The 23,126-nt window shown below is 41.1% G+C and overlaps 1 protein-coding gene across 1 annotated transcript in view; it reads left to right on the top strand.

Moving 5' to 3' along the window:
- The first annotated feature begins 2,289 nt into the window (after positions 1-2,289).
- Positions 2,290-23,126, top strand: part of ARFGEF2 (ARF guanine nucleotide exchange factor 2) — a 48,990-nt gene continuing 28,153 nt past the window's right edge. Inside the window, 10 exon segments of the mRNA XM_083509836.1 lie at positions 2,290-2,680; positions 10,754-10,784; positions 13,108-13,231; positions 13,608-13,754; positions 15,975-16,154; positions 17,168-17,387; positions 20,167-20,238; positions 20,537-20,700; positions 21,739-21,869; positions 22,810-23,044. Coding sequence (XP_083365962.1) covers positions 2,542-2,680; positions 10,754-10,784; positions 13,108-13,231; positions 13,608-13,754; positions 15,975-16,154; positions 17,168-17,387; positions 20,167-20,238; positions 20,537-20,700; positions 21,739-21,869; positions 22,810-23,044 — 1,443 coding nt within the window. The 5' untranslated portion in view covers positions 2,290-2,541.

Here is a 23,126-nt window from a genome sequence, read left to right as displayed (position 1 = left end):
TATTGTCAAAACATGTTTAACATACAGCATGCATTACATTCCTTGTTCTATTCTTTAGACCAAGACTTGGGATGATCACCAGTATTCCCTTTTCGCAACACAGAAACTCACATTACAAAAGTTTGTTCCATATAGTAATTAACATGTGACCAACATGTAATTTCCATGCATGATGGTAATCTCTTCAGATGTGTTGGGTTGTATGTGTACATCAGGCATGAAAAAAATATTGAAGTGTGGGAATGTCCTCCTATTATTTTGGGACTGCAGAATCTTCTCATCAGCTCTGCTGAGAGACCAGCAGGAACATTTGGCCCTTCATCTCCAAATCTCTTCATCCTAGCCAGTCCCTACAAGGACTAATATCTGAGCTTACTTTTTTCCTTCTCCTTCCTTTTTTTCTTTTGTCTCTTTTTCTTTTGTGTCCTGTCTCTCAGATTGTGAGCCAGAGGGCAGGGTTTGTGTTACAAATCATTACGATTTGTAAGCTGCTCTGGGGCCCTGTTTTGGGTTAAATATGCTTTTAATCATCATCTTTAATTAAAGGATATCATCAGGTACCAGAGTCAGGCGAAAGAACATAAGGAGAGCCCTGCTGGATCAGAGCTAAAGTCCCCTTAGACTGCAGTTATATAAACACACTTACTTGGGAGTCAGTCTTGTGGAATTACTTCTGAGTAGATCACACTGCTAGTCAAGCATCCTGTTTTCCCCAGTGCTAAGACAGATTCTAGGAAGTCCTCAAAGAGGGGTGGAAGGCAATTATTGCCCTACAGCAATGGGTACTCAGCAGCCTTCTGACTATAGTGGTTCTGACCATAAACTTTCAATTTAGCCACATGACCCATTCTGTGGCAGTGAATTGAATTCCATAAATAAATTGTGTGAAGACATACTTTGCTGTAATTCTTCCCACGCCATTCAGTTTCACCAGAAGACTCTTTAATTCTAACATTATGTGAGCAGCGGAATAAGAGCTCTTTCTATTTTGATTGCTCCAGGCAAGCCTTACTATTAGACAGAGATGCCAGATGAGAAAAGGGGGGAGAAGTTGGTGGGGTGTTGGAGGATAGAGCAATGTAGACCATGCAGGCCTTGCACCCCCTAAGCTAGACTGCTGCCCTCAGGAACTTATGGCCCCATCACTGAAGTTGAAATAAGATTCAACTGCCAGGATGATGAGCACCTGTATTTTCTAGGGGAGGGAGGTGGGGGCCGCACCATGTTGTATTCCTCAGGCAGCAAAATGCTTTGGCACAACCTTACACCTTTTCCACGCTGTACATAATTTTATAAACCTCTTAGCACAGCAGTAGCAAAACTGGTGACTTCCAGATGTTTTTAGAACAACTGCAGCCAGAATGGCCAATGGTTATGGATGATGGGAGCACGGATGATTATGGCTAACTGCTGCTCTTTCATCTTCCCGGCATTATTTGAATTTTTGTTTATTTAAAAGGTGTGCATTGAGCTTTCCTTGTGAGATATAATGTATCTCGTGAGATATAATGTATAATTTCACAGGTCTGTATCTCTCTGGTTCAGAATCCGAACCCACATCTTCCTCTTTTTCCTAAACCTCTGCCTGGGGTTTCATGCCACTAAAAAGGTAAAGGTAAAGAACCCCTGACAGTTAAGTCCAGTCGCAAATGACTCTGGGTTTGCAGCGCTCATCTCACTTTACTGGCTGAGGGAGCCGGCGTTTGACTGCAGACAGTTTTTCCAGGTCATGTGGCTAGCATGACTAAGCCGCTTCAGGCGAACCAGAGCAGCGCGCAGAAATGCCGTTTACCTTCCCGCCAGAGTGGTACCTATTTATCTACTTGCACATGACGTGCTTTCAAACTGCTAGGTTGGCAGGAGCAGGGACTGAGCAACGGGAGCTCACCCCGTCGCGGGGATTCGAACCACCAACCTTCCGATCGGCAAGCCCAAGAGGCTCAGTGGTTTAGGCCACAGCGCCACCCACGTCCCCTTAGTCCTCAGCAAAGCCTCTCTGGGAACTTTTGGTGCCATTTTAAATCTTTATTGCGTTTTATTAATTTAATCGCTTTTTCGTAATCCTGGAAATCTTGGAACTGAATGGAACTCGTACGGAAATGTTTTTTAAAAACGAACATTTCAAAACACGTCCAAGGTGTTTATTTTATAAACCTCCACACTGTAATCTCGCGAGCTGAGAGTTAAAAGGCAACGCGAAGTGCGACACATCATCGGCTGGGATCCCTGGCCCCGCCCATCGAACCTCCCATCACCACCTCGAAGTTAAGCCCCGCCCTCCCGCGTCACCGCCTCTGACAGGGCAGCGAGAGCCGTTCCACAAGGTGGCCGTGAGAGAGAAGGGGGGGGCTAGGTCACGTGACGGTTCCAATATGGCGGCGCCGTGCCGCTGTCCATCACCACCACCGCCAGCGTTACCTCTGAGGGAGCCGCGTCTCTTCCGGATCGTGGAGCCCAGCTGCGGCCGAGCCCCGTGAGCGCCGCCTCCCGCTCCGCTGGGGATAGACGGCGACGGGAGAGCCTTCAAGCCTCGCGGCGGCCATGCAGCCCCCGGCCCGCGAGGAAGACACCCGCACCAAGAGCATGTTCGTCTCCCGGGCCCTGGAGAAGATCCTCTCCGAGAAGGAGGCGAAGCGGCCCCCTCACGGGCAGCTGCGGAGGGCCTGCCAAGTGGCGCTCGGTGAGTGCAGAGGCCCCCGCAGGCGCCCGGCTACGAAGCTCGGGGCCCTCCCCTCACAGAGGCTCAGCTCCAGGGAGCCCTGTCAAAAGCCCCGGGCGGCGGAGCCCAGGGCCGCTGGCGCTCCCAGCCCTGCCGCCTCGCCCGGAGTTTCGCTATTCTCCTGCGTAAATTCCGCCCCGCGCATAATGCCGCCGAGGGGGAAACTGCCGAAGGTCGCCGAGAGGGCTGCTTCGGAGTGTTTATATCCGACCGTCTCCCAGGCGGTTTAAAGCCCCGCGTCTTCTGCCCACATGGAGATGAGGTCGGCCGGGGGGGGGGGACGACGACACCTGCCAGATATCTCTGAAACACAAATGCGAACCCCTCTTCTCGGATATAAAAGTTGGGTTCTTTCTCTACTCCTCCCCCCGTCAAATGAGCTGTCTTCTCTAAAATGTTTTGCCACGTGCATTTGGGAGCCTACCAGCTTCTCTCAAGCTTGAACCCTTGATCTTATTACATGCTTGTTAGTTCCAGTGAGTCCAGCGGAGTTGGCTCCCATTGAGCCTGCCCTCTGTGATTACACAGCTGTGTGAAAAGCAGTCAGATTCCTCTGATTGCAGCCTAGGATCTGGGTTAAAAATTCTCTTCCTTGCTTCCTCTTTGTGTGTGTGGGGGGGGGTTCCCTGAATGAAGTGTGATCTGGGATCTTTCCCTGAATGAAGTGTGATCTGGGATCTAGGCTCTCTGTGTTTCTTCATCTCCCCTCCTTTTAGGCTGTGATGGGGATCCAATGCTTATGGGACACTCCTGTCAGATCTCCTGGGGACTCCTATCCGTCTTCCCTAGCCGATGACCTTCTGTTTTTAAAGCCTCTCTAGATTTTTTACATGATGAAAGAAATTAGAAAAAGTATTTCTGGGAAGTGTCTAATGAATGACTTTGTACACACATGAGTGTAGTTGGTGATAGGACTTGGCATCAGATATGCTCAGTAGATTAATTTGCCACGTTGGATACTCCCCTGCTTGTGAACAGGTGACCACGCTCCAGATTTTCTAACAGGAAGTGTCATAATAAATTTTGTGGTCAAGTTTGGTTGTCAAGGGAAAGAGGGAGGTTCCTTTCATTCAGGAAGAGAGAACAAGGTTCACTTTGCTTATCTGATTGTAACATGCAGTACTAATTGCTGTGTATTTCTTTGAGCAATTTGCAAGCCTTTTTACTTATCAGATTGTGTGCATGTGAAACACTTTTCTATAATATTTTCTTGAATTGTTTATCATTGGTAAATAATGAAATTAGTTGTGAGACTTAAGTACAAAATAAATCAATACTGCCTTACCGAATAGTTTTTACAGGATGAAAAAAATTAGATAAATGTTTCTTAGACATATCTAATGAATGTGACCTTTCTTTAAAAGAAAAGTTAAGAAACATCAACTTGCATTACAAGCAGAGACAGTTTCATTTTGGCTCTATACTTTTTTCTGTGCCAGTAAGTCCAAATGGGGGGAAAAACAGTTTGACAGCTGCCTTCTCTGTTAGTGTCTTAACTGCATGTTCTATGCAAATAGGACATTGGGACTTGTGTCTGTTTTTTCTTGGCAAAAATTTAGATGTTTTTAAGTAGGCTGAGATGGAATTAAGACTATAATCCTATAACCCTTACCTAGGAGTAAGTCCCAGGGACGCAGGTGACGCTGTGGGTTAAACCACAGAGCCTGGGATTTGCTGATCAGAAGGTCAGCAGTTCGAATCCCCATGACAGGGTGAGCTCCCATTGCTCGATCCCTTCTCCTGCCAACCTAGCAGTTCGAAAGCACGTCGAAGTGCAAGTAGATAAATAGTGGGAAGGTAAACGGCATTTCCATGCACTGCTCTGGTTTACCAGAAGCGGCTTAGTCATGTTGGCCACATGACCCGGAAGCTGTACACTGGCTCCCTCGGCCAATAAAGCGAGATGAGCGCCGCATCCCCAGAGTCGGCCACGACTGGACCTAATACCTTTACCTTTAGGAGTAAGTCCCACTGAATTTGATGAGACTTATTTCTTGAGTAGACATAGGAATGGTCTTTGGCATATCACTGTCTGAATTTAAGTGGCCCATTTGTAAAATAGACATTATTTTGGTCCAATATTATGAGGATCAAGAAGTGTATTACAAAGTATTCTGTATGCTCAGTCCACCAGTGGTGAAGTACTTAACACTTCAGCCCTATGGAGATCTACTAAGAAATAATTATTTTTAGGTTTAGGGACTGACAACAAGGCAAGCAGATGAGAGATTGCAGCCTTAACCATTCTTACAGTACAACGTGAATTCTAACAATACCACATGAAATACTTTCACAGCTCCCAGCTTTCAAAGAATAAAATGAATCTGATATTCAGCCAAAAACAAAAGCATCATCTGAAAAATAATTATATTATGATATAATATACAACATAATTCCTGTGTTCATTGCATTCATGCAACAATTCAGCTCATGTATAAATGTTAAGTATAATACTTTGTTTTGTTCTTTATGTGGTTGGTGGTCAGAAGGGAGACAATCTGTATTTCCATACTGTATAAGAGGTATCCAGATTATCAAAAGGAGAAAAATGGAAAGGGGAAATGAATATGATAATGGCAGGAATGTATGTACCACAGCACAGCATGCTTCTGTTGTTTACTATAGCCTCCTCAATGTTCCTTGTACATTTTTAATTGAAAGCCTCTGCTATACAGAGCTTATGTTCATTGTGATGATATATAGGCTGAGATATACCATACAGGAACGTTATAAACAAACTTAACTGACAGAGCCCTCTATTGACCTGATAGTAGAATTTTGTCTAAGAGGGGTGAAAATGAGACCTGACCTGAAAATGGATATGTAAGCCCAGGCAGATTTCACTGTGGGTAAGAGGCAGAACAAAATAAGGAATAAAATCACCATAGTGAAGGTCTAACATTTAACATATTGGCAAAATAGGTATCGTAAGAGGCAAGAAAGTTGCTGGGACACAATTTAGTAGAACATTCTAAGATACTAGTGACAAGAGGCTTAAACTCTGTTTAGTGCAGGAAGGGAGAAAGATGTGGATATAAGGGTATAAGAGTGACTGAATACAAATTCTGCATTGGGGTGTGGGCAAAAGATAGGTCAGTATCTACTGGTAGATTTGTGCACATTTTGCAGTAGTTTGGGAAGTGTTTCCAAGCTCTAATTGTTTAAAAATAGCAGCAACAGAATGACTTTTGCCACCTAAATTAAGATGAAATGAAGAAAGCTAACCAGGTGTGGACTTCGGTGCTAAAGTACTGTGGAGTCAGTTCCATTCTCTTACTGAAAACAATGTTGTGGGCTCAGAATGCTCAGAGCATCATGTTCTTTAATTCTAACTCTATGCTTATTGCACAACCTTCTGGTTGGTTCTAGTAAAAAAACAAAGTGGATCCAACAAGCCTGTCTGTCTACCCCGTTCGACCTGATCAACTGGTTTGTCTGACCTGAAACATACATGTATTTGCCAGGAAATTAATAAGAAAACATCTGAAGGGTTATTTGCATGGTTGTGATACAGCAGTCCATTTTTATTTTTATTTTTTTACACTGATGAGGAGGTGACTAGATACGGGCAGGTGCCTTTTTGATAGGTATTTGTTTCAGGTTTATTGAATACATACAAAAATTAATTTATAGTGACTTAGAATTAAGCCAAAAGTAGAAGTATTTTGTACAGCCTGGAAGCCATCAAGGTCTTGGCAGAAAGCTACTGGGAGGGACAGAAAACTGACCACTGAATCATTTTAAATTAATATAAGTTTAAAGATACTCTAATTTCTAGCCTATTATATAAAGAAAGGGAGCATAACAACTTTATATGTTAATAACCTCTGCTCATTACACTGAAGAATAGTATGCTGATTGTCCAGAATATGTAGCAGGGCAAGACTCATTTCCAGTAAATAATTATCACCAACATTTAAGAAGTCAATCATAAAGTTTCCCACATCAGCTGCACTGTACACTTTATGCTGTATGTTGGTTGATTATTGATTTAATTTTGTACTGCTTAATATATAAATGATATACAAAAACTGAAGCAACAATATACAACTTAAACAAAATATTGCAAAAGCACACAGTTACATATTTCAACATATTTTTCCTAAATATTTGTTTTTACTTACTGGAACCTTTACAGGATATAAAATGTCTTTTAAAATGTACCCAAAAATGCTAGCTAGTTCACAGTCACTGAATGGCATTTTCATATAACGTATAGCTTTCAGTCATAGCCACTTTAAACTTTTTATTTTATTATGTTAAAGCAGTGTTTCCCAACCGGTGTGCCGCGGCACACTACTGTGCCGTGAGACACCGGCTGGTGTGCCGTGGGAGGGAGGCGGGCGAGTCGGGCGGCGAGAGGCGGCGGCGGCGGCGGCGAGGATCCGCGTCGAGCCGGGGGCGGCTCCGCGGTGGTGGTGCCGAGCGGCGGGGCAGCTCGCGCAAAAGGGAGGAGCGCGAGACAGCGGAGGAGGAGGAGGCCGGCATGTCCGGGCAGCAGCAGCAACAGCAGCAGCAGCAACTCCCGGCGACGGCTCCTCCTCCGCCCGCTATCGCCGCCGCCGCCTCAGCTGCCCTCGCTCTGCTGCCTCCTCCCACCCCGGCAAGGGGAAGGGAAAAAACGTTCACTTTTGTGCGTCCCCCCCCCGCGTGACGCTGCGCGCTGACGTCACGGGACGGGGCTTTAATGGTGGTGTGCCGCGAGATTTTTTTCCGGTAAGCAGGTGTGCCGTTGCCCAAAAACGTTTGGGAAACACTGTGTTAAAGGATATAGCTACTAGGGATTACCACTGAAATTGTTATAGGTTTTTCAAATAACAAATTGTGCAATTAACTCCTTACTTGGCTATGGGTGTTCCTTGAAAAGAATTTCTCTTTACAATTTGTTTCGACAGCATATGCTGTATTTAAAATTGCTTACCCCAAACACTGCCACGTAATGTTATCCTGTACTATGGCTATGGCAGATCACTCCTGGCTAAGGAATTAGTTGTAGCTGAGATTGCAATTTTTTTATATACAATTCCGCAGATTCAGGGAAGGAAGATTTTAGGGAGTTTTGCTTAAGTTTGTTGTTGTAGTAACTTTTTCCTTCTTTGCAGTTCATCATTCTTTCCTCGTGAAATACTTTTCTGTGTATTCATTCTTCTTACACTGGTACCTCTGGTTAAGTACTTAATTCGTTCCGGAGGTCCATTCTTAACCTGAAACTGTTCTTAACCTGAAGCACCACTTTAGCTAATGGGGCCTCCCGCTGCCACCGCACGATTTCTGTTCTCATCCTGAAGCAAAGTTCTTAACTTGAGGTACTATTTCTGGGTTAGTGGAGTCTGTAACCTGAAGCGTATGTAACCCGAGGTACCACTGTACACTGTAGAAGCTCCACAGTTTCCCAGTAGCAACTGGAATTGAATCAGGGGCAGGAAGGGATAAAAAAGCTTGTTCCGAAGTAAATCCTGATTTAGAACTATTGGACCCGGGGCCACAAAAAAAGTTTGTGTCTTATTTTTAAAATTTGTCAGTTGCCTCACAGATCTTTATTTCATAAGGAACAGAAGGTTTTGCTCTCATTTAGAAGCAGTCATTATGTAGAACCTCTAATTTTGCCAATTAACAGTTGCTACTGGATATAATAATTATTTCTGCAAAGGCCTGTTTATTGTGGCCTGTAACCCAACCTAGTAAATTTACAAGTGTTTGACAATGTATAATTAGCTTCCTGTTCCTTCCCCTGTAACGGGGCTGGGGAATATCAGACCTGAGGGCCATTCAGCCCTTCAAGTCATATCCCTCACCAGTTCTGCTCTACACTCTGCCTGAGTCCTTTTGCTGGGCTGGATTGTGCCCTTGAGTGATGCTAATGCCCCTTGCTTCCCTCTATGGAGGATGAAGAGATGCAGGTCAGTGTGTAGAAACTGCTGAGTTTTGCATGTCTGGAATACCCTCCTGTACAGTCTCATCTGCTTCTCCACCTACTCTTGACTCTGCCCACCAGTAGCAGGTATTCCCCAGGAAGTTGTCAAGGAGGCCTCAGTCTGAAAAAAGATTCCCAACTGCTTCCTATAAATCTCCACAGTTTTTCTTCCTTTTCGTCTCCCATCCTTTCCTTGCAAATATCACATGGTATTTATTAAAACGGCTGCATATAGAAGTGGGCTATAGCAATCTCTTCTTCATAGCCAAGTTGTATGTCTAAAAGGGGTTGTTTCTGATAATGCTTAATTTTGAGCGTCTAATAATACCACGAGAAGTGGGCATTGAGCAGAATAGAAAACAGGTGGAAGAAAAATGTTTCTGAATTTTCTTTCTTCCCCTTCTTTTGTCGTAGGATTTCCTTCATTGGGGCTTTGATAAATTGGGGCATGTGTATGGGGTTTTGATCAGGAAAAAGGAGGGAAATAATTAAACCACGCCCAGCTGTTCCAAACAAATCGACCTCTCCACAAGTTAAAAGTTTGGAGAGCAGTCTGACCTGCTAAACTGGCCTGTCTGTTAGAGGAGGGAATTTGGATATAATTTATAACCTTTTTCTTGTGGGAGTAGAAGCTAGCAGGAGAAGACAAGGCGTTTGTAGTTTCTTGCCTGCATTAATATTAACTACCTTGCACAACTGGATGGAGTGTGAGCGTGTGTGAATAAAACTGTTGAAGCCTGGAGGAAACCAACATTTAGTAAAGGGAATCTTGCGCAATGCTTTCCCCATTATGGCAGATACGTTTTTTCCCAAGCTGCTGATATCTCAGGTTTCTTAGCTTCAGTTCTGACTTAAATGTTACTGTGTTATCTCTTGCAAAGTACTGTAGTTTGCTCAGAGATTTCATACTGGACTTTCAATGTAGTCTTCCCCTGCCCCTCATCAAAATTACATTTTATTGATTTGTTAGCAAAAAAAAAAAAGGTGCAAGCTTAACAAAAAGAAAGAAAACAAAGTCCATTTTTGTAAAGCATTGCAACCTGGAAGGACAAAAGTACAAAGATACAGCACAGCTCCAAAGGGATAATAAAGTACTAATGCATACGATTCCCTTTGCAGAACAATAAAGATATGTAAAAATAGAAGTATTCTCCACCCGTGTCTTTTGTGATTATTGAGTATAAAGGGTCTATAAAGTCTTGGGTGAGCCAAACATTTAAATATACTGGTCAGCAATCATGTGCCTTCTCTGTACCTACAATTAATCACCCAGAGTTCAGTTCTAGAGGATGACAATTAGCACTACTATATCATTTTTGAGGTGAACAGCAGCAGAAAAATTCAGTAAAAGTTGATGTAGCCAGCAGTACTACATGTTTAAGAAAACTTTTGCAAATAAAGTTTTGAAATTCCCAACAATTAAATAGTTTTTGGGTTGTGTTATCTGCATGTCTGGAACAGTATTTAAATCACAACATAAATTGGAAAGGAAAATTATTTTGGGTAAACATGGGCACTGAATCACAACAGTAGGGGAATATTTGCTAAGCTTTCGTTTAAGTGACACAAATGGTTTATAAAAAATAAAATGTATTTGGAGCAGATACTATTCTAACCAATATTTTGTTTCAAGAGGAAAATACAAAACATTTAGTTTTTTTAACTAACTGCAGTAACTGTCATTAGTTTTGGCATAAGGAATATAAGGGCAGTGTGGCAGGATAAGTGCTAGTAAACTTGGCTCTTTCCACATATTTTGGACTACAACTCCCATCATGCCTGAGCATTGGGCCATGCTGACTGGGGCTGATGGCTGTTATAGTCTGCAACATCTGGAGACCACCACATTGGCTATCCGCATTAGCAAAGATAATGAGAGAAGTAAATTCAGACATCCATTTAGTATAAATAGTACTTTGTTATTGGTTCTCAAAAGTGCATCTGGCAAAATTTGTCCATAATACATGACATAAAAATGTGTTTTGAGATAGAATGGTAATACATATATCATTGCTGGTATCATCCACTTTTTTACCAAGTTATTGGCTTTTGTCTTACATTGGCATCTGTGTATGGTATAAGTCTGCAACATAAACCATTTGTTCTGTTTTTCTCCCCAGATGAAATAAAAGCAGAATTAGAAAAGCAAAGGTGAGTAAGTGCTGGTGACAACACGTATAATATAAAAACACCTAATATGCAGGTGTATGTATAATTTATCTGGCTGAAGTGCTTCAGGTAACGCATCACAGCAACACAACGAATGTCCCTCTAGCAGTAGAACATTTTCTTTTGGATGAACATGTTTCAGGCTCGCTTCTAGGCAGGAGTTGAGTGGCAGGGACAAAAAAAAAGTGGCTTTGGATGTGGTAAGACCTTCTGAAGCTGCCCTCAGTACAGTTATTTGCAACTGTGTCTCTAGGAAAAAAATGGGGAATTTGGAAGAAAATGAACAAGTTTAGGTAATCCCTGTGGCTATGAGTAGCCTAAGTAGAATTAATTGTATTTCAGTTGCAAGTAACGACTTCCCAAAGATATTGTTTTACCACTTCCTTTCTTCTCAACTGGATTTTTCTTTTATTGCTTATGACATGGCAGTTCTCTGCTAACAGAACCTCCACTTCCTCTCTTTAGATCTCTTTTGCATATGTTCCATAATGTATGCGTGTAATTGGCTTGGTCAGAGATACCCATCTGCATGATTAATGAAACCCAGCTCTAATCTGTTGGTGTTCAGCTGTCTCTCTGATGTTACCGGATTAGAAAATTACTGTAGTTCTGTTTTCTGGATCTCTGATTCTTCAGTGGCATGCTGTGCCTGGTGCAAACACAAGATCATTATACTTTGGGAAGAATCCTAATGATTTTCTTCTATTGTTCTGTGTTAGTTTTCCAAGCCACTGTTGGTCATTTTCCACACTGGATTTCTGTTGTGATGTAGGCTGGGGTGGGGGCTTCTGTTTGTCTTACCCCAACACAATCTAGAAATTCAGTGCTGAGTCATGTACCTATCGCCAAAGAAAGAAGTTACAGTGGTACCTCGGTTTAAGAACAATCCTGTTTAAGAATGATTCCGTTTACTAACTACGCAAAACTGGAAATAGTGTCCCAGTTTGAGAATTTTACCTTGGTCTAAGAATGAAATCCGAACGGTGGAAGGGCACTGGTGGCGGGAGGCCTCATTAGGGAAAGTGCACCTCAGTTTAAGAACAGTTTCGGTTTAAGAACGGACTTCCGGAACAGATTAAGTTTGTAAACTGAGGTACCACTGTACTGTTTTGGAGGTAGCTTGACATGACTTTTATCATCTTTTATTCTGCTGAAAAACATTAATAAGCATTTCCACTATATTTTTCTAGGTAGATACGTGTGCTAACCATTCCCTCCTTATGTTTCAAAAGAAGCTTAGACACTGTATGCTATGTGGGAATATTCCAGTGCTTCTTAAACATACTGTGAGAAGTAGCTCTTAGCAAGATTTGATGGTTGGCCTTGCAGTAGCAGGATCCATTGACATTTTCTGCCTCCTGAAACTTAATAATCTTGAACCTAGTCATTAAAAATACTTAAATATAAAGATATCTTAAGTTTTTATATACATTTTTTTTAAAAAAATACTATACAAGAACATACATACAAATATGTCATTCCTATGTAACATATATCCTATTACAGATTAAATTTCACTCCTTATAAGCTATATTTGATCTTGGTGCTGAAAAAGCATTAAATTATTGAATCTTTTAATTTTGCTCCATATATGTCATAAAAGGAGACCATAATCTTTCAAATTGTTCTTGTTTTTATCTCCCTTCCTTCATGTTAACTTTTAAGCCAAAAGGGAATGAATCCATGAGAAAACAACTCATGCTCAAAAATTTCCACACTGATATATTTAAAAAGTACAGCACTTAATTTTATTAGCTACTAATTCTTGACACATCCATTCATGCAGTGCAATTGGATGTTGTTTTTCCAATTCTTTAGGCTGTGATCTTGAAGTACATGCATGCAAGAATGACTTCCTCAATAGTCTTTCATCAACCGAAAAATAAAGTGGTTTTGTACTTGAGGGAGGAGTTAAACCAAATTGCTGTTAAGAGTGAGACTATAGAGAGAGTGTGTCTGCATGTATATAATTGTGTGCTGATTTTTGACAAGCATGGACATTGGAGACTGTGGTCCTAGGTTTCAGTACTTCACGTGCTTGCTGACAAACTTGCTGCCAGTTAGGTATGGTGGATATTAGCTCTTGCCATCTTGTTGTAAGAGGTGTGCGGCAAAGCCAACTACTCTGAGTTGGAAATAGTTATATATGTTTGGCGATAGGACCTGCATTGCTTTCCATGCCTTAGAAAGGAATGTATCAGTGGCTTTTATGTTGTCTGTTCTATGTGGATAGGAAATTAATACGAAAGACATTGCTCAGTTCATAACACTGAGTGATTTTGTTGTTTTCAATTTTTCCAACTAGCCAAGGCAATGAAACCACTCCAAAAGCAAACTTCATTGAAGCTGATAAATATTTCCTCCCATTTGAGTTGGCCTGCCAGTCGAAGTCCCCACGGATTGTCAGCACCTCATTGGACTGCTTGCAGGTATCCTTTTTAAATTAAGAATTTATCAACCTTGGCTGTGTTTATTTTGACAGTGTCCTCTAAATTTTATGTTGAAGCAGATGCATGTATGTATATATTGTTAGATTGCAGACAGAATTGAGAAGCTACTTAATTTTGTCTTCCTTTCCCTGCCTCCAAAGTTCTTTAAAACATCTGTTACAGGTTTATTAGTAATTGTTCCACGCTCACCCCTCCCTCAGCTTTGACATATTTTAAGACATTCCTTACACTTACCATCAGCCTCTTTGGAACCTGCTAATGAAGCTGTCCTGCATTTTGAATCCTCTGAATGACATGGAAAGTGTTTCATGTGTGAAAGTGACTATAATACAATTTTCTCTCTCTCTCTCTGTAGAAACTTATTGCATATGGACATATCACTGGCAATGCTCCAGACAGTGGAGCTCCTGGAAAACGCCTGATTGACCGCATTGTTGAAACAATCTGCAATTGCTTTCAGGGTCCTCAGACTGACGAGGGAGTGCAGTTACAAATTATAAAGGTATTTTATTTTGATTTATATTTTAGAAAGGCTGTTTGTTAATAAGACTTTTGCTTAGTCTATGCTTTCTAAATGGAGGAGGCTCTTCCTTTTATCTTCCAGTTAGAGAATCCCCAAATCTAATTTTAAAAGGCTGTACAATTTACCCCTTCCTGCACCATACTATGAAAATTAAATTAACTACCTCTTGGTAAATATGAACTCATATCTTATTTAAGTAGCCATTTCTTCCTGGACCACAGAGCTCTGTTAATGGATTTGAAATGTTTTTTCTGCCATATGCTGCCCATTTCTCCCTCTCCTTCACCCAACTTAGCTTTCTGCAAATTGCATGTTGTGTACTAGCTAAAGATTATTTTCTGAAGCTCCAGTACCTTATTTCTCATTTGAGATCTAATTTTCTTAATCACTCGTGGCTATTGACTGACAGGGCTTAGCTTGTAAGTAAATCTGTATTGCATTTGATTGTAGTAGAAGCAGCAGCAGCAAATATTCATTCATTCATTCATTGTACCCCTCCCATCTGACTGGGTTGACTCAGCCTCTATGGGTGGTTCCAACAAAATATAATGAAACACAACAAAACATCAAAGCTTCCCAATACAGGACTGCCTTCAGATGTCTATGTAAAGTTATTTGATTGTTTATCTCTTTGACATCTGATGGGAGGGCGTCCCACAGGATGGGCACAACTACCGAGAAGGCCCTCTGTGTGGTTCCCTGTAACTTCACGTCTTGCAGTGAGGGAACCACCAGAAGGTCCTTGGAACTGGGCTTCAGTGATCAGGCTGAATGATGGGAGTGCTGGTGCTCCTTCAGGTGTATAGGGCCTACAGCATATGCCAGATATGGCATTTACATTTTGCAAACATTCTTTTTGCTGATTGTAGCAATGTAACAGGTCTCTCCAAAACTTATTGACAATAAAGGTTTTTACTGTAAAAAGTCAATTGATTTCAAATCCCTCTGTCTTTTAAATTGCCAGGATGATGTACTGCAGTAAAATTTAGTTTTAAACACTTAACACATGAGGCCTGAGCTAGATATAACATGCAGTTGTATGCATTTTTATGTGTGAGGAAAACATCTGGGAGCGCTAAGAGGGAAAATGGCTGGAGCAGAAGCAAACAGCTCCCCCTCCCGTTCTATCACATTCATTCTTTCTGCAGCTGCTTTTGATTTAAAAGAGAGAAACTCCTCATGAATGAGACATACACATGACTGTGTGTCACATGTTCTGGCATCTTGGATATTCCTTGGGCTCGTGTGTAAACTTCCAGATTCTGTAACAACTATTAGCAAAGAGATTCTTACAGCACAAGGATATGCATGTCTATACAGTCACTTTTGAATGCAATGAGAATTACTCCCAGGTAAATCATGGAATTGTAGAGTTGGAAGGGATCTCGCGCATCATCTATTCCAACCCGCTGCAATGCAGGAATCTCAGCTAAAGCATCCATGACAGATGGCCATCCAGCCTCTGCTTAAAAACCTCCAAACTCTCTTCCTAACCTCCCAAGGGAGTCCGTTCCACTGTCAAACAGCTCTTACTGTCAGTAGGTTCTTCCTGATGTTCAGTCAGATGTGTAAGGTGCCATCTTAGAATGCAGGGGAAAGCAGGTTTTAAGAGTTGTGTAGAGGAGACATTCTCAGACAATAAAAGCAAAACAGGGGGTTTCAGTTTTGAACAACAAATACGGAAGTTGATCTACATGTCAGTAGTGTGTTTTGAAATCCACTTGGGGGCTTAAAGAAGCAGAACATTTGAAGAGAAAAATGTGAAGCTTGTGTCTTCTGCTTGTAAGCATCATGAGCTCCAAAGCAAAGTAACAGTATGTCATCTTTGACAAAAATACAGCCTAAAATAGGTTTTGAGTAGAAACTTGTGCTATCCCTAGCAAGAGCTCATGCCTGTCCATAGTGTCTCCCTCTCCTGACCCTCATACTTTTAGAAAGGAGGATGTCGGGTTCATTTGCTGCCCAAAACATTGTGAATGTTTCCCTTAATCTTTGGTCAAAGACTGCTTTTTCTCAATAGTGTTATAAATTGCCAGTACTGCTACTATAATACTTTTTATTAATTTTAAGTTATGGGACTATGGGAAGGCAAGAGCCATGCTGACCTTATGACTGATGGTTCGTTGTTCAGAGCACTATATTTAAATAAGTTTTGCTTAGATGTCTTTATTGTGTTGTATGTTGTGTTTCCCCCTCCAGGCTCTTCTCACCGCTGTCACATCCCCGTATATTGAAATTCACGAAGGAACAATTCTTCAGACTGTTAGAACTTGTTACAACATTTATCTAGCCAGTAAAAATCTCATTAATCAAACAACTGCCAAGGCTACTCTCACTCAGATGCTGAATGTCATTTTCACCCGGATGGAAAACCAAGCTGTATGTAGTAAATGTTTATCAATCTGACTTTTATGTACATCATTTAATTGTTATATTACTGCTCCTTCTCCACTGAGCTATTGTCACCTGATTCATATTTGTAAGCATATTGCAGACTTACAAGCTCCCTCTTCCCCACTTGCATGCCAGTTATCTCCTCTCTTTTCTGGTTTGTCTTAACCATAGTTCACCATGACGTCTCAATCAGGCAGACCATAGTAGGCATCAACCAGGAATTCCTGCTAAACCATGGTTTGCAAAACTCACTTCAAGCCATGATTTCACATCCATAATTTGGAGGCAATTCCTAATTTGTGCTGACCATACTAGACCTTGTTCAGACATCAAGGGAAATAGCAAATCAGAAAGAAGAGGAAGGACTCTTTCTCAATTTTGATGTTACATTCTGGTCCTCCAAGCTGTGATTTAGAGTAGGGTGGAGAACCTGTGGCCCTCTAAATGTCTTTGGACTCCCAACACCCCAGCCAGTATGGCCAGTGGTCAGGGATGATGTCGTCCAACAACATTTGGAGAACTACTCTTTTCCCATCCTTGGCTTAGAGAATAAGGACTCTGCTGTGTTGTGAGCTCACAGTTGATCTTTTATCATGAACATTGTATGTGCCCAGCTACTTCTTTGTTGTACTGTGGTTCTGCCTTTCTGAGATTGCTCTCCAAATATGAGGAACTTTGCAAGCAAAGACAACTGTCCTTCTGGTTTCAGAGGTTGGATTTAAATTATATAATTTCCTTAAAATCTGTTTTTATTAAATATTTATAGTCTGTACCATGTAGACTTAAATTTTCTGTATGATGGAACTCCAAAGCCATTTTGGGAAATAACCCTTACTGTCTTACATAAATGTTAAAACTGATGGCCACTGTATTGAGCTGATGCAATAGGAAGGTGTGTGGTTTTTGAAGCATGCTGCATTATTTGGTTCTTCCCCCTATTGACTATTACTTTGTTACATACCTGATGAATACAGTATGTTTCTATCTTGGTTGTTTAGATACAAGAGGGAAGAGACCTGGAAAAATCAAATCAACAAAAACCCCAGTCTCCGATGATTCATAGTGCTTCAGGGTCTCCCAAATTTGGCCGATTGAAATACAGCCAGCATGGAAGCAGACCCTCGACTCCTGTGAAAACAGACTTGACTAATGGTGAGCCTGAAAGAAAAGAAAATGGAGACCAGAAACCAGAGGACAGTTTGACACCACCTGTATTTGGTAAGAAAACTTCCTGTATTGGGGCTGACTTAGGTTATCAGCCATAGTTTTATGAAGTTGTGCCCAAGTTTGTTATGTGCCAGCACAAAGATCCTGGTTTAGCTTAAGCTGAAGCGTTGCATTACATCCACGGAACTGTGGCATAATATTAGGTAACGGATCAGGAAAATAAGTCAGGATCTGGCACTGAGCCTGGGTTCTCTGGTTCAGGTGTAGCAGAGAGCTCCAGCTTAATGCAAGGCAGGGTTTTTCTGTTGAATCTGGCATGGGATGGAAGGATAGGGGAGCTATGGTTTGGCAGCATTCAAACAGTCTTCCAAGGCTTTACAAAGTAAAGTGATTCGTCTACAAGGATAATGCTGATTTACACTTCCTCTCATATACCTGAGAGCTGTTACAGCAGGGATGGGGAAGCTATGGGTCCTTCAGATGTTGTTGGATCCTAACATCTGTATTCTCTTACCATTGACCATTTGGGCTAGTGCTGATGGGATCATGAGTCCCACCCTGTTTTATGATATTCCCTTTTAAAATGGTTATGCAGTCACTTTCCTTTTATTGCCTGTATCACTTGCGTGGATGGCGCTGTGGGTTAAACCACAGAGCCTAGGGCTTGGTAATCAGAAGGTCAGTGGTTTGAATCCCCGCGTTGGGGTGAGCTCCCGTTTCTTGGTCCCTGCTTCTGCCAACCTAGCAGTTTGAAAACACATCAAAGTGCAAGTAGATAAATAGGTACTGCTCTGGCAGTAAGGTAAATTGCATTTCCATGCGCTGCTCTGGTTCACCGGAAGTGGCTTAGTCATGCTGGCCACATGAGCTGGAAGCTGTCTGCGGACAAACGCCGGCTCCCTTGGCCAGTAAAGTGAGATAAGCCCCGCAACCCCAGAGTCGTCCGTGACTGCACCTAACAGTCAGGGGCCCCTTTACACTTGTCAAAAAATGACTCAAATTGCCTCTGATCCCAAATTGTAGTACTTATTGCTTCATCAAAGCTTTCAGCAGCAGGCTGGCTATTTCTCAAAGCCTTGCAGCTCCGAGCAGTGTAATTTATCTGTAGGTATCTCTATCAAATTGCAGCTTTTTGTGCCAAATGTTAGTCTAATGGAATTGGGCATCGTTAAAAAGTATGTTGGATAGGTGAATGGTTGACAAAAAAACCATGCAAGGCATTTTTTTTTAAAAAAAGAATCAATCACAATAAACAACTGCTAGATTTTCCAGCTTATTGGATGCCGTGATTTGTCAAGATAGCTAAAAGCATTCATTTGTGTAGCTATAGGGCAGGTGTGGCTGACTTGTGGCCATCCAGATGCTGAACTTCAAGTACTGTTGCTAAATAGGACTCTATTTGTTGAAGACTAATCTACAGATTGCAGCATCAGAAAAAAGAGAGAGAATAAATTTTAATTATGAGACCAATCTAATTATGTTAAGATAAAAACAATATTTTCACATATCGGTAATATTAATCCTGATAATCTCTCTATTAAAATGTAAAATCTTCTATTTTGATTCCTATTTCTTGTCTGAAGTATAATAAGTAGTTTGTCACCTGCTAATAGATCTCACTTCCTAGCTCAATATCTTGAATGTTATCTCTTTTTTTAGTGGATTCTAATTGCCAACATTTATTTTTAAAAGCGCATATAGCAGAAAGTATTGTATTTGGCATCAAATATAAGTTCTTTCAGATATCATCCATTTGACAGATATTCTAGGAAATGATTGACATATTGGCCCAATTTAATAATAATTGACTGCACCAAAACTGATTTTTTTTCTAGGATGATTGAAGTAAGTACTCTGAATCCCAAATATTTGTTCCCATGTGTCTTTCAGTGGGAAGTAAAAATTCTACAGTGGTGGGACTTGTTTAATAGCCATTGTAGCCCTATTTTACTGATACAAACACAGTTTTAGCCTTTGAAACTGACACCAGGTGAGTCCAAGTGCCTTGGTGTTCTACAAAGCATTCTCTGACATAGCATACTGTGCTACTTGATTCTTCAGCCTTGTGAACAGATTGATCAAAATGGTTTTTCAGGTGACTTCCGTAATAGCTAAGAACCACTGGAGCTTAGCCATCCTTAAAAGAGGAGCACAGAGCAGAATCAAATTTCCCCTAAGATCTAGCTCAGAATATAACATGCTTATCTAGTGAACTGACTTCCTGCTATGTAGAGGCTCTGTTAAGTCCTGGCTCAGGTCTCAGTTTGGCCCAAGTGGCAGTTTCCCCCCCAGCCATCTGATGTCCTATGTCCAGGTGAAGATGTATTTGCAAGGAACATTTGGAAGCCTTAAAATGCTTTTGATAGTTCCTTGGCAAGTCAGGCTTGCTGTCAGTGCCGATCAATTAATTGGTGGTGGCAACAGACCTGCTGGAATCGGCTGCTGTGTAGAGTTCCCCATTGGAAACTCTATAATTCTGTCCATGCGTTCCCATAGCAAGCTTGCTGTAAATGTCAAACAGCTTTAGGGCTTCTGTGTGAAATAAGTCTAAATATCTCTAATCAGCTTTTCCTAACCAGGGCTTTGTGCTGTGTGTGTGTGTGTGTGTGTGTGTGTGTACATATAATATAAACCTAACCTCATATGCATACATACATATAATATAAACCTACATATGCATACATATAATATACATATTATATGTATACATATGCATACATATAATATAAACCTAACCTCTGATCTTATGCAAATTGTTGAAACCATCTTTTAAAAGAGAAGGCTAAATTGCAACATTTTTCAAATGACTTATTGATATATGTTTTATCAGAAGAAGAAACTGATGAAGGCAAAGAAATTGTTAAAGGAATCTTGGAGGATGTGGTGACATCTGCAGTTAGAGGTAAAATTTCTTTGGGGAAGTCTCTGTCTTTCTTCACCCCTTTCCTAAGAGATTGATTCATTCTTAAAACTTTTCCTCCAAGACTACAAATCCTGAGAAAAGTATATTAGAGTTCTGTGCAGGAGTAGCGTTAGTGATTTGCCACCGATAGGATTCTGTATCTACTAATCTCCCATATATAAGATAGGATAAATACTATCTAATTGTTATCAGTACTTTTTTCCCTTTCTTTTAGCTGAGATTATATATCGAGGATGTTGTTTATATAAAAAAAACTGCATTTCCCCCCCTCCTGCAGCTTCTTTAGAAGAAGAAATGAAAAAGCCGTCTCTTCCTGAATCGGTTAGGATTTTATCTGACTTGGCAAGTGCAGTTCCTGCCTCTCCTGGTGGTATTAATGAAAACACACAAGCAAATGGAATTCCAGATGATAGACAGTCTGTCTCCTCCACGGATAATCTGGTAGGAGATTTAAGTGTACAGTAAACGTAATGCAAAGCTCCTAATATTCTGAGAGTAATTGGTAGGAGATCAGTTGGACCACAGGATACTCACACACCAAAATGTGTGAAAGGACATATCCCCCTACTTTAATAGATTTTCCATAGAAATGTGATTTGGGTACATATTATCATTTAGTATGAAGCTTAATATAATATGAAGCTTATATGACAATCCTTATTCAGTCTTGTTCTTAAAGCAAAGCCTTACTTTAACAGGGCTGTAAAATAAAAAAGCTGCTTGAGACGAAGTAGGACCTTTAGTCAATCTACCTCAGTTTTATGTGCAGTGACAAACAGCAACTTTCCAGGCCTACGTGGAGAAGCCAGGGATTGAACGTAGGACCTTCTGCATGCAGACCATGTGTTCTACTGAGGTGTAGCCCTTCTGTAGTGGAATGGTTAAGGCTTCATTGTTTTCTACGTGCAGTTTATTTTGCAGGGGGCTGTTGTGCTGAATGTAACCAAATCTGACATTATACACAGTTTTCCTTCTATTCAAACAACTGCATTTGAATGTAACGCTAGACCTTGGTTGAATATTATGAGACTGAGCCTGCGTGAGCCATGGACTTATGCACCTCTTTCCTCTTTTGGCATGGCAATACGATCAGAAGCATCTGCTTCTTCTTTTTAGAAGAGTTAGTTAATAGTTGGGGGAAAACAGCTTCATAAACTATGGTTTGAAGGTGGCTGTGTTTCAAGAAACGATAATTAAGATTTATCAGAGTTTGTCTGAGTCCAGACATCATAATAAGCTGTGCTTAATTTGAAGTGCATGCCTCAGAACTCAAGACTTGCACCCATGCCAGAGGGGAGTGCACAAGCCCAAGGCTTACACAGGTTTGATCCCATAATCATGGTGCAGCATTACATCTGAGCAAGACTTTTATTTCCTTTTTTAAATTGATCTCAACAAAACATAAGTGTAATTCAAATACTACTTGTTCATATGTGTTTGTGGCTGAATCAAAACTAATTCTTTTGTTTCTTTGTCTAGGAAACTGATGTACCTGGACCTCAGGCAGCTGCCAGATTCTCCCATATCCTTCAGAAGGATGCCTTCCTTGTGTTTCGGTCATTGTGCAAGCTTTCGATGAAACCGCTTGGTGATGGGCCTCCAGATCCCAAGTAAAAAAGAAAATATTACACTTATTGATTTGTACACTATCCAGAATGAGACCTGAAGTAACACTGTTCAAAATGCATTCATAATTTAATTAGCTATCAAGCTGCATGTATGGTTGCTTTGGTGTATAGTATATTGTAGCATTACTTATCTTGGGTGTAAACCTTCCTCATTTATGAAACTGCTAAGTCATGTTTTTCTAAAGTGATCCACGATTGCTGGACCACGTCTGAATTCTGAGACATGCCCAAGGGAACAGCTGCATGCCTTGACTTCAAAGAGACACAAAACATATTATTCTCCTCTCTGCAGCAGAGGGAGACTAACTGTGTGTATAGGTCCACTACTTGATTTGTACATTTGCTGTCAAGTAAGATTTGTGTGTGTGAGAGAGAGTGAAATGTAAGTTGTAGAGATACCAGAAGGCTCAGGGCTGTGATATGATTCCAGCTGATAGAAATTGCTGTATTTCTTGTGCTGGGAAATGAATGACGGTTCAAAGGGATTCAGCATCTTTAAGGGGCATGATAAAGTTTGATGCCTTCAGTGGAACTAAATGACCCTCAAGCATTGTTAGCATGCAATGCTGTCCAGGGTGTGTGAGTGTGTGTCTTATTACAAAGGAAAGGAAAGGTTTGTTAAGTGTGGTGAAATCATCTAAAAACTACTCTCTCATGAACACTGAAAGACAATCAAATGTTTTAGTACATCAGACAAGCTCTATAGTCAATGTTGCATCCTCTACACACATACACCCGGCCCGATTCTATGCACTGCCACTAACATCACTCCTGACCCTTGGCTATGTTGGTTAGGTCTGACTGGAATTGGAGTCCGTGAGATCTGGAGGACATCATGTAGGGCAACCTTTACTCTTATAACATACGAAGAGCTTATAACAAGATATTGTTTTGACTCTGTTCTTCTGCTTACTATTTTTAGATCCCATGAACTACGCTCTAAAATAGTGTCTCTCCAGCTGTTGCTTTCAGTTTTGCAAAATGCTGGTCCGGTCTTCAGGACACATGAAATGTTTATAAATGCAATCAAGCAATACCTCTGTGTAGCATTATCTAAAAATGGAGTATCGTCCGTTCCTGACGTCTTTGAGCTCTCCCTTGCCATCTTCCTCACCCTTCTCTCAAACTTTAAGACCCATTTGAAAATGCAGATTGAGGTAAGAAGGTTTTGTTTTTCTTCTTGCTTCAAATGCTTGATACTCTCCTTCAGTTCAGTTCAGTAGTAATATGAAACTGTCT

The sequence above is a fragment of the Podarcis liolepis genome (assembly GCF_965112155.1).
Source record: "Podarcis liolepis genome assembly, chromosome: 6".
NCBI classification, from domain to species: domain Eukaryota; kingdom Metazoa; phylum Chordata; class Lepidosauria; order Squamata; family Lacertidae; genus Podarcis; species Podarcis liolepis.
This window is presented reverse-complemented; position numbering and strand designations above follow the sequence as displayed.